Source organism: Brienomyrus brachyistius, chromosome 3 (assembly GCF_023856365.1).
Source record: "Brienomyrus brachyistius isolate T26 chromosome 3, BBRACH_0.4, whole genome shotgun sequence".
Lineage (NCBI taxonomy): Eukaryota > Metazoa > Chordata > Actinopteri > Osteoglossiformes > Mormyridae > Brienomyrus > Brienomyrus brachyistius.
The window spans coordinates 21,250,877-21,262,159 of NC_064535.1; the positions used below are offsets into that span (position 1 = coordinate 21,250,877).

The 11,283-nt window shown below is 45.7% G+C and overlaps 1 protein-coding gene and 1 long non-coding RNA gene across 4 annotated transcripts in view; both read left to right on the forward strand.

Moving 5' to 3' along the window:
• Positions 1–6,721, forward strand: part of tmcc3 (transmembrane and coiled-coil domain family 3) — a 35,033-nt gene extending 28,312 nt beyond the window's left edge. For all 3 annotated transcript variants that reach the window (XM_049006977.1, XM_049006976.1, XM_049006979.1), the window contains exons 2-4: positions 1,303–2,261; positions 3,192–3,327; positions 3,816–6,721. In XM_049006977.1, coding sequence (XP_048862934.1) covers positions 1,303–2,261; positions 3,192–3,327; positions 3,816–4,121 — 1,401 coding nt within the window. In that variant the 3' untranslated portion in view covers positions 4,122–6,721. The remainder of the gene's footprint in view (positions 1–1,302; positions 2,262–3,191; positions 3,328–3,815) is intronic.
• Positions 6,722–7,916: 1,195 nt separating this feature from the next.
• Positions 7,917–8,913, forward strand: LOC125738231 (uncharacterized). The gene is made up of 3 exons (XR_007396764.1): positions 7,917–7,999; positions 8,353–8,422; positions 8,509–8,913. It is a non-coding gene; the product is annotated as an uncharacterized LOC125738231 (long non-coding RNA).
• The last annotated feature ends 2,370 nt before the right edge of the window (positions 8,914–11,283 follow it).

Below are 11,283 nucleotides of genomic sequence, written 5' to 3' on the forward strand. Positions count from 1 at the left end.
GGGACGAGCTCTCCCACTGAGCGATTCGCGGCACGACACAAATAGTGTGTGCTGCAAACAGCAGACAAGGAGCAGTGAGACGGGGGGAGGGGGGGGTTAACCAGGCCGAGCAGCACCGGGCATGTTAGATGTGAAAGTATTATATATTAAAGGCCACGTACCAATGAACTTTGAGCTTACGCTACAATTGTACACTATATGTTGTTAATTCATACTGGGACTGTGTCTGGCTCAAGGGGTTAGAATGCTCTGCCTATGATTGGAAGGTTGCTGGTTCAAATCCCAGGATCAGCAGAATGATGTCGCCGTTAAACTCCTGACCAAGGCCCTTAATCCTCAATTGCTCCAGGAACTATCTAACCCTGCTTTTCCAATAAGTATATGGCTAATGGTAAAAGTGTCTGCTAAATTAATATAATGTAAATTTTGCCAGGGTGCGGTGTGGAGTACAGAGGGTACATTGCTTAGCACTGTAAGCTTAGGCCCTCAGTGTTGGGGGTTAGAAGCTGTCGTGTTCTTGCTAGGTTGTGTGGGGTTTCTCCCGCAGTCCAGAAACACCAAATTCACATCAAACTTGCCCGAATGTGAGTGTTTAACTGTGATAGACTGGCATCCTGCTGCCTCAGGCTCTGTGATTCCTGGAAGGGACTCCAGCCTCACCATGACCCTGGACTTCAATCGATTATAGAATGATGGATGGAAGGGTGGACTTGGTGTGTTTATCTTGAGGCAAAATGTTGCAGACAGAACTACTGACCAGGCCCAGGGCTGGATTTCAACAGACACCATCTTCTGAGAAAATGCCTCATGTTTTGTGACCTTAAGGGGTCTCACTGACTGCACTCAATGGGGTCTCACTGACTGCACTCAATGGGGTCTCACTGACTGCACTCAATAGGGTCTCACTGACTGCGTTCACGGTAGAACTGGTTTCACGGTTTGAAACCAGTCGAGGGCAACATGATGTTCTGGATTATTTGTTCTGGATTATTCTAGCTTTGTGGTGAGGTTTTTTTTCCTACATGCCAGGCCTAGATGTGCTTGAGAAGGTCAGATAAGACAAAACACCCTTGCTAAAATTTGTTTTTGAACATGGGCCTAATTTTGTTGGTGTGGCTCTCAAAGGTCTGTGGACCTGGTGCTTCTGGTGGCATGTCAGGTTTTCTTGGTATTCTGTGTATTTCTTGACGGATCAATTATGTTCTGGTGTGCACAGGGTTACTATTGGCTGCTTAGCAGTTTGCTGTAGACGAGTGTAAGGGTTCTTCAGCATGATCCTGAATGTCTTTCCTTTTCTGGCAGGCGGATCGGAGCACCGATGGAAATGTCCTCAGCATCCCAGTGCCAATACGGCGGGGGGGTTCAGAGACTAACCTGGACCTGGACTCCACCGATGGGCTGGGCCTGGGGCTGGACTTTCACAAAGGCCGTCTGGACATTGACAACCTGCAACAGAAGATTCTGAAGGTGACGGAGCAGATCAAGATCGAACAGACAGCCCGCGAGGACAATGTGGCCGAGTATCTGAAGCTGATCGGCAATGCCGACAAGCAGCAGCTGTCGCGCATCAAGCAGGTCTTCGAAAAGAAGAACCAGAAGTCTGCACAGACCATTGCACAGCTACAGAAGAAACTGGAGCAGTACCATAAAAAGATGAGGGACAATGAGGCGAATGGCTCCTCCAAGCATAGTGCATCAAAGGAGTCGTCCAAAGAAACGTCTAAGGAACCGAAGGAGATCTTCAAGGACAGCTTGAAGGACAGCCTGAAGGATGTGAGTGGCAGTGGGAGGCATCCTTCTGTAGATAAGGTGAAGACCATTGGCCCCGGCGTCTCGCTCTCCCCACCCTTCTTCTTCAACAAGTCGCGAGAATTCGCCAACCTGATCCGCAACAAGTTCGGCAGTGCGGACAACATCGCTCACCTCAAGAGCAGCATGGACACCTCACCTTCCTTTCACCAGGAAGTCAGCGGGCGTTCTCTGAGTGGCAGCGCCACCATCGTGGCCAAGCCCAAGTACCCCAGCGACGACGAGTGCTCCTCAGGCACGTCTGCGTCCGCTGACAGCAATGGAAACCCCACCCCTGGCCCGGATGGTTCTGAATCACCCGAGACCCAGAGCAAGCTGACTCTGATCCTGGAGGATGTGAGGGATATCCGCGATGCCCAGAACAACCTAGGCAAAGGCATGGAGAGCCTGAAGGAGCAATTTAAGAGAGACTATGACTACATTGTGCAGACACTGCAGGAGGAGCGATACAGGTGAGGTGATCTCTTCTTTATGACCTTGGAAACAAGCTATTGATCTTGCATGATTTCCCATTTGTACGCATAGAAGCAAAATGTCCTCATCTTAACAAGCTGGTGAAAGGGATGATAATGAATCTCTTTTAGGATCTAGGCAGGACTCATTCACATTCTCATCCACATTCTTATTCCCATCACTCACTGCATTCCATCTGGATTGATTCATCTCTCAAGTGTTTAATAAGGTTTTTACACATCAGCAATCTCTTCAGAGACCAGCTCTTCTCAAACGTGCTCGTGGACACGCAGACATCCCCCGAAGCCTGTTTCAGGGCGGTTTCTATAGCACATCATGTTCTTCCAGTTTCCATATGTTCGGGACATGGTTGGTTCTGACGTGTTGCCATGGTGAATGGCAGCCAACCACAATCTCACTGTGGGTTCACTGAGGTTGGGTATTTGGCCTGAAGTAAAATTTGTCCTGAAGGTTGCAAGTATGTGGGACTAAAAGCCTTACATTTATCAGCATCAGTGTTGTGGATAATTACACGTATTGCTGAAGTTATCAGCTGTCCAGGTGGCTTTTTTATGGCAGATGGAAATAACTTTTGTATGATGAATGACCTGATTGCTGTACAAATTCAGCTCCTGTGTAGGACAGTGAAAGAACACACGTCTCACTCTTTATAAATCTGCACTTCTGAGCTGACTTTTGTTCCGTACAGGCTCATGCTGAGTCTTGATTTAGGAAGGGTTCATGAGGAATGTGATTCAGGTTGACCTGGCAAGACCCAGAGACATCGTGAGTCCAGGCCCGGCAGAAAGCAGTAGAGAAATGGAACGTGGGTGTGAAAAATGACCTAGATGGCTGGGAAGTCTGCTCTTGGATGATGGCAATAATGGACCCATAAGATTCATGTCTCTTCATCTATCTCTCCCTTCCAGGTTTGAGAGGTTGGAGTGCCAGCTGAACGACCTGACTGAACTCCACCAGCACGAAACCAGCAACCTGAAGCAGGAGCTGGCCAGCATCGAGGAGAAGGTGGCTTACCAGGCCTACGAGAGGGCGAGGGACATCCAGGTACCTCCACGGTCAAGGCTGGGTCCATCACCCTTCAGCAGATTCAAATTCACAATTCAGCGAAGCAGAAAATTGCTTCCCGCCCCGCCAAAACATGATGTGTTATTTAGTAAATCAATAAACAATAAAGCCATGTTTCCCAACCCAGTTCTCGGGGACCCACAGATAGTCTACGTTTTTGCTCCCTCCCAGTTCCTTAGACCAAAAACTTGAACTGTCTGTGGGTCTCCGAGGACCGGATTTGGGAAATACTGCAGTAAGAAGTTTTAAAAAATGCAGAACAAATTTAGAACAACGTACAAGCAGTTCCCCCCGTTCTGTACTGCTTCCCTCCCTTGTCTCTCTTCCTCTCTGTCACTCTCCCTCTCCCTCTCTCTCTCCCCCCTCCTCGCCTCTTTGTCCCTTCCTCACTTTTTCCTTTCCTCCCTGCTCTTCGGTACATCTGACGTCTGGAATGAACTGACCACCATCTCCCATCTGCACACCAGGAAGTGCTGGAGTCCTGCCAGACACGCATCTCCAAGCTGGAGCTGCAACAGCAGCAGCAGCAGCAGACGGTGCAGCTGGAGAACGCGGACGCCAAGGTGCTGCTGGGGAAATGCATCAACATCATGCTGGCGCTGGTTACCATGGTGCTGGTGTGCGTCTCCACCGTGGCCAAGTTCACGGCCCCCCTGACACGCAGCCGGCTACACCTCGTGGGCACCTTCTTCGCTGTGTCGCTGCTGGCGCTCTTTTGGAAGAACTGGGAGCACTTGCAGTGTGCTGTAGAGCGCATGCTGCTGCCCAGCTGATCAGAGGGGCGGAGCCACCTGGGGCCGTGTCAGGGGATTGGTCGAGAAACCATCTCCCATGTCGTGGGATTGGTCAAGATTTTTTTTTTCTCAATTTCTTCACCCGAACCTTGGTCTCCTTCCCCAGAAAGATCTGTGGACTCTTTGGAACTCTGGGCTTGTGAACCCAGCAGGACATTCCGCGGTTTGCAGGATGAAAAACTAGTGATGCTTTTGTGTTCCGACATGGACTGTTCATTCGTAGGACGGGAAGACTAGACTTTTGGTCTCACTGTACCTGTGTGTAACATATGTCTCTCAGCCTCTCTTGCCGTACTCACTCGTGTAGAGTTCACTGTGCAGCAAAGTCATCAATTTTAATTTTTCAGATCGTACACTGTTGTATTGGATTAAGAAGTGCAATATTTGTGTTTAAGAGTGGCAATGGTATAACGTGTGTCCGCTTATGACAGTTACTTAACGTGATTAAGAACCATGGCGGAGAATCCTGCCAGGGTCACATCAGCTCTGTATAAGAAGTACATTCCCCAAGATACGAGGAATACATTTCCACACACTGCAGCAGATGAGCAGTCACTGCAGCAGATGAGCAGTCACTGCAGGAGATGAGCACCACTGCAGCAGATGAGTAGTCACTGCAGCAGATGAGCACCACTGCAGCAGATGAGCAGTCACTGCTTTTGTTGGAAGGAAAATGAACATTGGCCACTATGTAGTAGAAGAGAGGTTTTCAAAGGAAGGAAAGATGGTTGACTTTTTGTGAGGGAGGGGTTAAAGGTTGTTGGCTTTTTGTGGGGGGGTGGCTGTTTTCATGAGATGATTAACAGTGTGGTGGTGGGAGGCTATATGGCCTGGATCCTGTGAATTTAATTTGACACCCTTATATTTTATAGGTTAACAACTTAGCTGTGTTCCTAGAAGTTCAAGCTGTTCTGAGACACAACTTTTTCGTTCTGCGATGTTACCTTCCTCAGCTGTGGGTGGAAGCATTTTAACAGCTAGCTTTAGAACCCCAGTGACTTGGTGGCATTACACTGCCTCTCCATGGGAGGGCGCCACCGAGGTGGCCACAGCTAAGCTTTCGGTAGCTAAGGCTCTGGTGGGGTGTCCAGGCTCATCGAACTGTCAGTTGGGATTTAGAATGGTTTGGAGATTCATCATCAGTCTGTACATAAAAAATGTCGCAAGTTGAACATTTAAAGTTAAACACATTGATGCTGTTTTCAGTATCTATTGCGGATATCCTGAAAATGTGGATTTGTTCCAGGTTTTGGAAACCAGATATTTTTGGAAATGTTTGTTTAGAGACTGAACAGGACAGTGAGTGTGTATATTTAAATAGACTTTGATTCCTATGATGGAGGCCTTTGAATGGCACTAAGGTCGCAGCTGTAACGTTGCCATGACGTCAGTTTCAGAAGATGGAAACACACTAAATCGGTACACTAACTGTATCGAATTTACTGCCTATTCTTGTTGTCAAGTCCATCAGCCGCAGTAAATACCAAATCGAATCTATTTTTATAGGCATGATCCTCACTGCGCTTGAAGCTACAAATTGCGTGGCCTTACTGAGGCGCTGCGACGCTGCTCGACTTCTGTCGCATGCCGCTCACACTCAGCTGGCTGTCCTGTTCGACCAAAAGGAACCAGGATCCACCCACCGTCAGTGATAAAGCTTATAAGCATGCACACTTGTCCGTCGGGGTTAAAATGAAGATATAAAATCGAAGCTGAAAGGGAAGCGATGCTTTGCGTGGTTGGTATTCCAGTCATGCTTCATGCTGCCATCAGATAAACTTCACTCCTCCTTCTCTGCCTCCTTTATCTTCAGCGTTTTAACTCTTTATCCCACATCTCTTAAAGCAGAGAAAAGAGAAACTCGCGTGCATCCTGTAGGGACAGCAGCTTAATGCACTGAGGAATTTGTTATTGTGAGTTTCAGTCGTCTTGTCCCTACAATTTGTCATTTAATTCCCCTAAAGCCAAAAGCTGTGAATACTGCGCCCCCCGGCGGCCGAGCGCACATTTTTTTTCTATTGTAATTTTCTTCTGATGTTTTTCTGCAATTCCCCCCTCCCCGATCCCACCTGCTCGCCTCCATGTCGCATCACTGTGACCTCTTGCTCTTATCTGGCTCAAAGCATTGTGGGATATTTCAGGTCAGCGACAGGCTGGTTCTTAACAAGGGCCGTTCCCACTGTGCTGGGTCTCCACAGCGCCATGGAAGTCCATTGATAGTGTTTTCCATTGATGGGCAGACTGGTCTGTCCTGGCCGGACTGGTAATCTGTGACATCAGCAGCCACAGCTTTGATTTCGTAACCTTGTGATGGTGTATACCAGTAACAGCATATATACCTTACAGGAAGAGCTCACCCAGACTTGGGTTCACTTTTTACATCCTATTTTCTTCTTTTGTAATCTATTTCTTTTATGGTGGACATTTGGGTCAAAGTTCATGTTTGTTGTGGCCCTCTTAATATCGTCCTATGGTAATTTATGTCCTGATCTTCTGGAAAATACTTTATACAACACTGGAGAACCACTTGATCGGTTTCTGAACTACTTTTTTAATAAATAAAATCTTTGTTTTTTAAACTTTGCTTTTCCCCCCGCCCTTTCCATCATGTGACACTGACATTGTTGTGCTGGGACCTTGAACTGGTCCACAGGCATAATTTGTGCTTGTTTTCAAGCAACTTCTGGCCCTCTAATGGTGCCCTCTGAGAAATGTGTAATTTACTCTGTTCACTGAAAAAAACATGAACAGGTTCGAATGGTCCTGCCCTTCAAACGCCCGGGCTGCCCTGGCTTGTCTGATCATTAGCGTCGCCTTGACACGTTAAAGGCATCTTAGGTATTTCCCAACATCGGGAATATTAAGTGTGACACATAGGTGAAAAACTATAATTACTGTTACGTTTAAGCACAAAGTGAGAACATGGATGATAAAATTTATTTTCGTTTAGCATCATATTGAGTTTTTCTCTACAAAACTTGTGGTCGGTGTGGCAAAACAAATCATTTCCATTTATAACTTGAACGAAATCGTCAAATTCTTATGCTGGATTATAGTGCATTTATCGGTTCGCTCTTTCGAAAATCTTTATTTTGTCGCCCCCTGGAGGATTTACGTGGATGCTGCGGCACTATCGGAACAGCTTTGCTGCGGTCCCTCTTAGTCTCAACGTTTCATCATTAAATCTGAGTATAAATCTGTTAAATGAGCCGAGCAGTTGACGGCATGCAGCAATATATTCAGAATATATTTTTAAAAGTTTTAAAAATTCAAATTTTTCAGGCTCTGATGTACTACCTGCCTGCCTCGCTTGCACGTCACTTTGAACAAAGGCGCTCGCAGAAAAAGAATAAATGTAAACGTAATAATCCATCTGTTGCACTGCATGCGAATTGCAGGTGAATGCTTAATCGCTTATAAATGATCACACTCGGAACTTTGATCTACTTTACCCTGAGGACGTGCCGCCGCAAACTCCGGTTGGACCAGAACGCCAGCATTGGGGACGTTCTGGAGGACAGCAGTTTTGTTGAACTTGGTAAAGGATGTAACTGACCAAACTAGTATTATCACTTGGTAAATATTTATTATCAGTTGTGTTTCCATATATCATCAACCGACTGAGATGCTCCCAATCTCCCTGGTGTTATGAAATGCTCTTTTTACAGTTCACGGGGATTTTCCACCTGCGGGCGGTGTTTCGTTTTTGCCAGCAGCCCTGTCTCTGTATCCTTTAATCACTTGCACACCGTGGCGACTGAACGCGAACACCCGTGTTTGTTGATTATATGGCAGAAGTACTGCCTTTTAATCCGTGACAGTTCTTCAGTGATAACATGCCTTGTGAACCCAAAGAGGTGAGTCCGTCTACTTTAACTAGACTGGCATTTATATCAGTGCACGGTCTACCACGGTCAGGAAAAGCAGGATTTAATTTTCCGACTCTTTGCTTGAAGCTTGGAAACCCTAGGAAACCTTTACTGGTTGCTTCGTTTAATTTTAAAATGTGAGGAGTGTGGACTCTTAAAGATCTTTGAAGGGTACTGACCCAAAGCTTTAAAAAAAATTATAGTTTTTTTTTTTGATAGCTGGAGCCATATTTAAGATCTTTAGAAGTCAACAGAATCTCTGTACTGTGTAGGGATGTGTTCAGCTTTCCATGGTTGAAATTGCCACCACTGTTTGTTTCTCTGTGTACCGTTGGACCCAGGCTTGGGTAGCCCACTGAGCCCAGAGCGGATCTGGATGCTGCTGGCTTTAAAGATGAACATGCTGGCCAGGTATTGCCCAAGGCTTTTGAGCCCTTGATGCCACCACTGTCGTCGCTGTGTGACGTGAGGCATGACCCAGATGGTTGTCTTTGCAGCATCCTGCCTCCCCTGTGTCCCAGAGAAGGGCACTGTGGGGGGGGCAGTGGAGATCTCACTCCCCTGACCAACCTCACCCAGGGGCTGATGGGAAAAGGAATGATGTGGTCCCTGAAGAGTGCCTAGGCTGACGCCAAATATGTGAATGTCGAAGGACCTTAGTCTATTACCTGACATATGACACATCTTGATAAACACAAAAATCACCGCTGATGTCAGTTATTTATGCTCCGTACAGTATATGTTAGTGATACACAAAACTATGCTTTATGAACCATTGGCTGCTTTTTTTGACCCCACTAGATGGTGCTCTCTGTTAAAAAAAGGGCCCAAAGCATTTCCTAAAGGAAACCAAGAGCGCCATCTAGTGGGGTCAAAAAATACAACAAATGATTCACAAAGCATTGTTTTTTCCATCATTTCAATGTGTTGCAAAGGTATTTCTCTCTCAAAAACATCTATTTACTAGGTGATGAAAGCCCATGGCCTGACACCAATATCACTAAAGCTGAAGGAGGTACTTGAATAAGAGAGCCCCACCCCCAACAAGATCTGCTGGGATATGTAGTTTTTTGAGACAAAGGTGGAGGTGTGGTGGATTAAGAACAAAGATTGTTGGTGATTCTGGTGTGCAGGAATTGGCTCTGATTAACGGGACCCAGCTGATCACATCTCTTGGGGCAGAAGCTGTTGAGAGAGCGCAGGCCAGAGGAAGGCAAGCTGACATCATTGCATCTCACAGTGGAGTTGCTACAGGAAACCAGCAAAGCCTTGAAACGTGGTGAGGGAGACCCCTTGTGTCAGATTCTGAAACTACAAAATAAGGTCACATTAAAGTGTAAAGCAGTTCTTAAAATAGAGGTTAATAATAAGTTGTTCATTTATAAGTGTTAATCTGGTTTATGATTCTTCTTGTACTGATCTGTTAATACAGAAAAATTCAGTACTGCTCTTGGACTTTAGAAGATTCTAGTTCTCATTCTGCAATTTTAATGTGACAGCTATCTCAGTATTTAAAAGGGGTTTTAACTACTAATCTATATTCGGCAAATATAGAAAAATCGGTCTCAACCATTTGAAACTCCTTCGAATTAGGATCCAATATGAATCTGGTTTACAGTCAAGATTTTTCTCCAGTTTCAATTGAATTGAATTAGCTGTGTGACTATGATTCCTTCGAAAAATCCAAGGGTGCTTCCTTGTTCACTCTGTCCAAGACGTCTACACTTGTTTTTTAGATATCTTGTGGGTCAAATAGCTCATTTGCATTGTGCTTGTTTGGATACCCCAGCAGTTCATAAGTGAGTTAATGGGGAGACATGAAAGTCTACCTGAGGTGGGCCAACCAGAAGTTGAATTAGCCATTTTTGAGGGTTGGACTCCCTAAGAATTCTTAGATGTTCCTCTGCTGCCAATAATGATAAGTGTAAAGAATCCCTACAGTAATATCTGTGTGTTAGATCCTAAACTGATTACCCGCTCTGACCAGCCTTGTGTGATTTGTTCTAGATGCATGGTTTTGCCAATGATACCATAGCGTTCGTGAAGAGAATCATCTCCACAGGGATGAACAGCTCCACTGGCAACCCGGTAACTCTGGTACTCCTCAATCTACCCACAACATCTGATACCAACTGGGTTACTGGCTTGTTCCTCACGAACGGCCATTGACGTCCCCGTTTTTGACTCGTACCCTTTGAGGATTAGATTACACCTCTGCTTTAAGGCTCTTACATCACACCATACTCTTTAACTGGTCTTCGTTGAACAAGGTGAGGTTATTTCTGGGGGGAATTTTCACGAAGAGTACCCAGCCAAGGTGAGAAATTTTGGGTGCTTGTTTCAAATGATCAAAAATTCCCATGCTTTGGTGCACATGGCTGGGTGATTGAGGATGACCATTCCACAAGAAGAATACCCAAAATTCCTCTAGTAAAATACCTCAATATTATGAACGGACAAAACTGAGTCTGGTTAAAGGTGTCTGATAAGTAACCAAATGCTGCATATTGTATCAATGGTCCTCAACCTTTTTTGCACCACAACTTAATTTTCACTATTCCAGTTCAGTCACGACCCTATTGGTGTCGGGGTGGTCCATGTTATTGCCAGTACTCTGGGTTAGTTGACGTTGGCAAATCACCTCTCTGGCTGGCTGTCAACTTGCACCTGAACGCTCATGTATGTGTGTGTGTGTATGTATCTATCTATGTATCTATATCCATCCATCCATCAGCTGATTATCCTGGGTTAGAGTTGTGGGGGGGGCTTGAAGTTTATCCCAGACAGCATAGGGCACACAGCTGGGGGACAGACCAGATGGGGGACAGACCAGATGGGCTGTTCTGGTATTATACACTATTATAAAAATATATTTTTGTCAGCACCATTGAAAACCTCATATCTGCTCCTAATAGTTCTGGCCATTGAGTTGCTCACTGCCTGCCAGGGCCTGGAGCTCAGCAAAGCCAAGAAAACCACTGGCCCCCTGGAGCGTGTCTACCAGTTTGTTCAATCCATTGTCAGGCTTCCTGAGAGACTCCTAAACATGCCACATTTAACATTTTTAAGCCTTAATTTTAGTTTTAAATCTTAGGTATCGTCAAGCAATTTTCAATACAGAGCTGATTGAACAAAATGTTCGTTGTCAACCAGTGCTTTTTTAAACTAACGAGAACCAGTGAAGTAGCCAATGGGAACTGCCTGTATAAGGTAATTCAGACCCACGTGACTTTGCTATCCAACCTCATCGACTTCCGTTATCTATTCCTTTC